A 2,240-nucleotide genomic window follows, 5' to 3' on the forward strand; every position below is an offset into this window, starting at 1 on the left:
TCTATCTTCCCAATCCCTTTAAATTGATAGTTTTCCAATATTTGCAGTACAGATGCTATTCTAGCATCTATCAATTTGTTTCAAAGGTAATTTCTTGATATGTAGTTGTAGATTTGATGTATGGGGAGATGAGGTGAGCACAAGATCTTCATATTTTGCTACCTTGAACCTCTCTCCATTGGTATATATTTTCAAGTTAAGAAGTTTTAAGTTTCCTAATTCTTTGAAAGAAATGCCATCTTTTTAATTGAGTCCTTGAAGGCTTGTTTGACTTGCTTATTTCGTAAAGTATAAATGAAAGGGTTCATCAAAGGGATAATCGAAGTATTGAGCAATGATACCACCTTATTTAAGGCAACTCCGTCCTTTGCAGGTTTGATATAGATAAAGATACAACTTCCATATGTAATGGAAACTACAATCATGTGGGAGGAACATGTGGAGAAAGCTTTTTTCCTTTGCTGAGGGGAAGGAAGTTTTAGAATAGTCCTAATAATATGTGTATAAGACACAACTACACAGATTAGTGTGAGTATTAGGGTAAGCACAGCCATGGTTAAAATAACTTGCTCTACAAAATGAGTGTCTGAGCATACAATCTTCAGAAGAGGAGCCGCATCACAACCAAAATGGTCAATCAGATTCGAGTCACAGAAATCTAGCTGAATTCCCAGACTAAGTGGTGGAATTATGACAATTAATCCAATCAGCCAACAGAAAACAACAAAAATGGTGCATACCTTCTCATTCATGATGGTAGCGTAGTGTAGAGGCTTGCAGATGGCCACATAGCGGTCATAGGACATGGCAGTTAGCAGAAAAAATTCTGTTGCCCCAGTTAGGATGACAAAAAACAATTGGGTGGCACAAGCATTATAGGAAACACTTTTATCCCCAGTTGTCATGCTGTATAAGAATCTAGGAACACAGACAGTTGTAAATATTATTTCTAATATGGAGAAATTTCGAAGAAAAAAGTACATAGGGGTTTTAAGGTGAACATCCACCAGAGTGAGAATGATAATTATAAGATTTCCAGCAATAGTGAAAATGTAGGTGAGAAACAGCAATATTGAAAGAAAAGTCTGTAGAAGTGGGTCATCTGTTAATCCTATCAGAATGAAAGTTGTTATCGAAGAATGATTTTTCATTACTCTCTTCAGAAATATAGAGATCATGTTAATAAATCACAAACTTTGAATCTGAGGAATAGAATATTTAAAATAATATTTCAGTATATTATATAGAGAAAAGTAGCTAAGCAAGTAGGATCATATTTTAACCTTTCACTTTGTCAACAGTAGTCTAATATAGAAGTGATTGAGTTAGGCTTCATTTCTCTGAACTCTGCTTAATCTTGGTGTTCACAATATAGTTTATAAAATATACATATACTCCCTAATTTATATGTAGTAATAGGATCAGTTTTAGAAAAATATAGAAAGACCATGAATATCCCATACTTTGCTGAGATTAAAGCAGTCATCAGAATATCCCCAGTGTTCACTGTAGAGTAGGGACCATAAATGTTAATTAATAGAAAACATATTCCCCCATCTATCAGGGCAGCATGTAAACAAATCACTTTCATATAAGACTGGTGGTGATCTAATGCCACAAGTTTTATACTTCCATTTTACTATTTCCATGCTTTTCAGCATTTGTTTCTTTCAAATAATTCCTTCCTCTATACAGTTTTCTATAGAAACTTAATATTTTGGCAACTTTGTAGTAGTATCACAAAAATACCATGACATTTCCTGTGTCTCATTCTCCAGAATTTCTTCTTTGTTCCTTTTTATGATAATATGTTAAAACATTTGAACCTTTTTTCCCTACATCTACTCTTTTGAAACTAATATATGCAACAAATGCATAGACATTTTAGCTCCCAATTCCATTTACATCTACTTCTTTAGTTAAACAAAGCCATGTAACTTTTAAGATGGGCAGAACAAAGAGAAAATGACTTGGAGAAAGGACTGATTTCTTGGTTATGATTTCTTTCTCTGAAGAGTCACCTTGAAAACCACCCGAGTCACTTTTTCTGAAGTTGGGATCTTTCTTTGCTTTTTAGCACTCTGGTCTGAGGATGGATTTTGACTTTTCATATCCACCCAAACAAACATAATCAAATGAAAGAAAAAAACCACAATAATCTTTAATAATATGACGTGAAGAACAAATTAAACTATCGCATTAGGTGCGGATATTGTTAAAAACTGAAAATGACAATCTGT

The 2,240-nt window shown here is 33.7% G+C and overlaps 1 protein-coding gene across 1 annotated transcript; it reads right to left on the minus strand.

Moving 5' to 3' along the window:
* Window positions 1-215: 215 nt before the first annotated feature.
* On the minus strand, window positions 216-1,151 carry LOC130029273 (olfactory receptor 6C2-like). Its single transcript, XM_056120202.1, has one exon. The coding sequence runs from the start codon at window positions 1,149-1,151 to the stop codon at window positions 216-218; it is 936 nt and encodes a 311-aa protein (XP_055976177.1).
* Window positions 1,152-2,240: the final 1,089 nt, after the last annotated feature.

The sequence above is a fragment of the Sorex fumeus genome, unplaced genomic scaffold (genome assembly GCF_029834395.1).
Source record: "Sorex fumeus unplaced genomic scaffold, SorFum_2.1 ptg000042l, whole genome shotgun sequence".
NCBI lineage: Eukaryota > Metazoa > Chordata > Mammalia > Eulipotyphla > Soricidae > Sorex > Sorex fumeus.

Coding starts and splice junctions, on each gene's coding strand:
- LOC130029273 (XM_056120202.1), bottom strand. CDS start 1,151: ATGAAAAATCATTCTTCGATAACAACTTTCATTCTGATAGGATTAACA.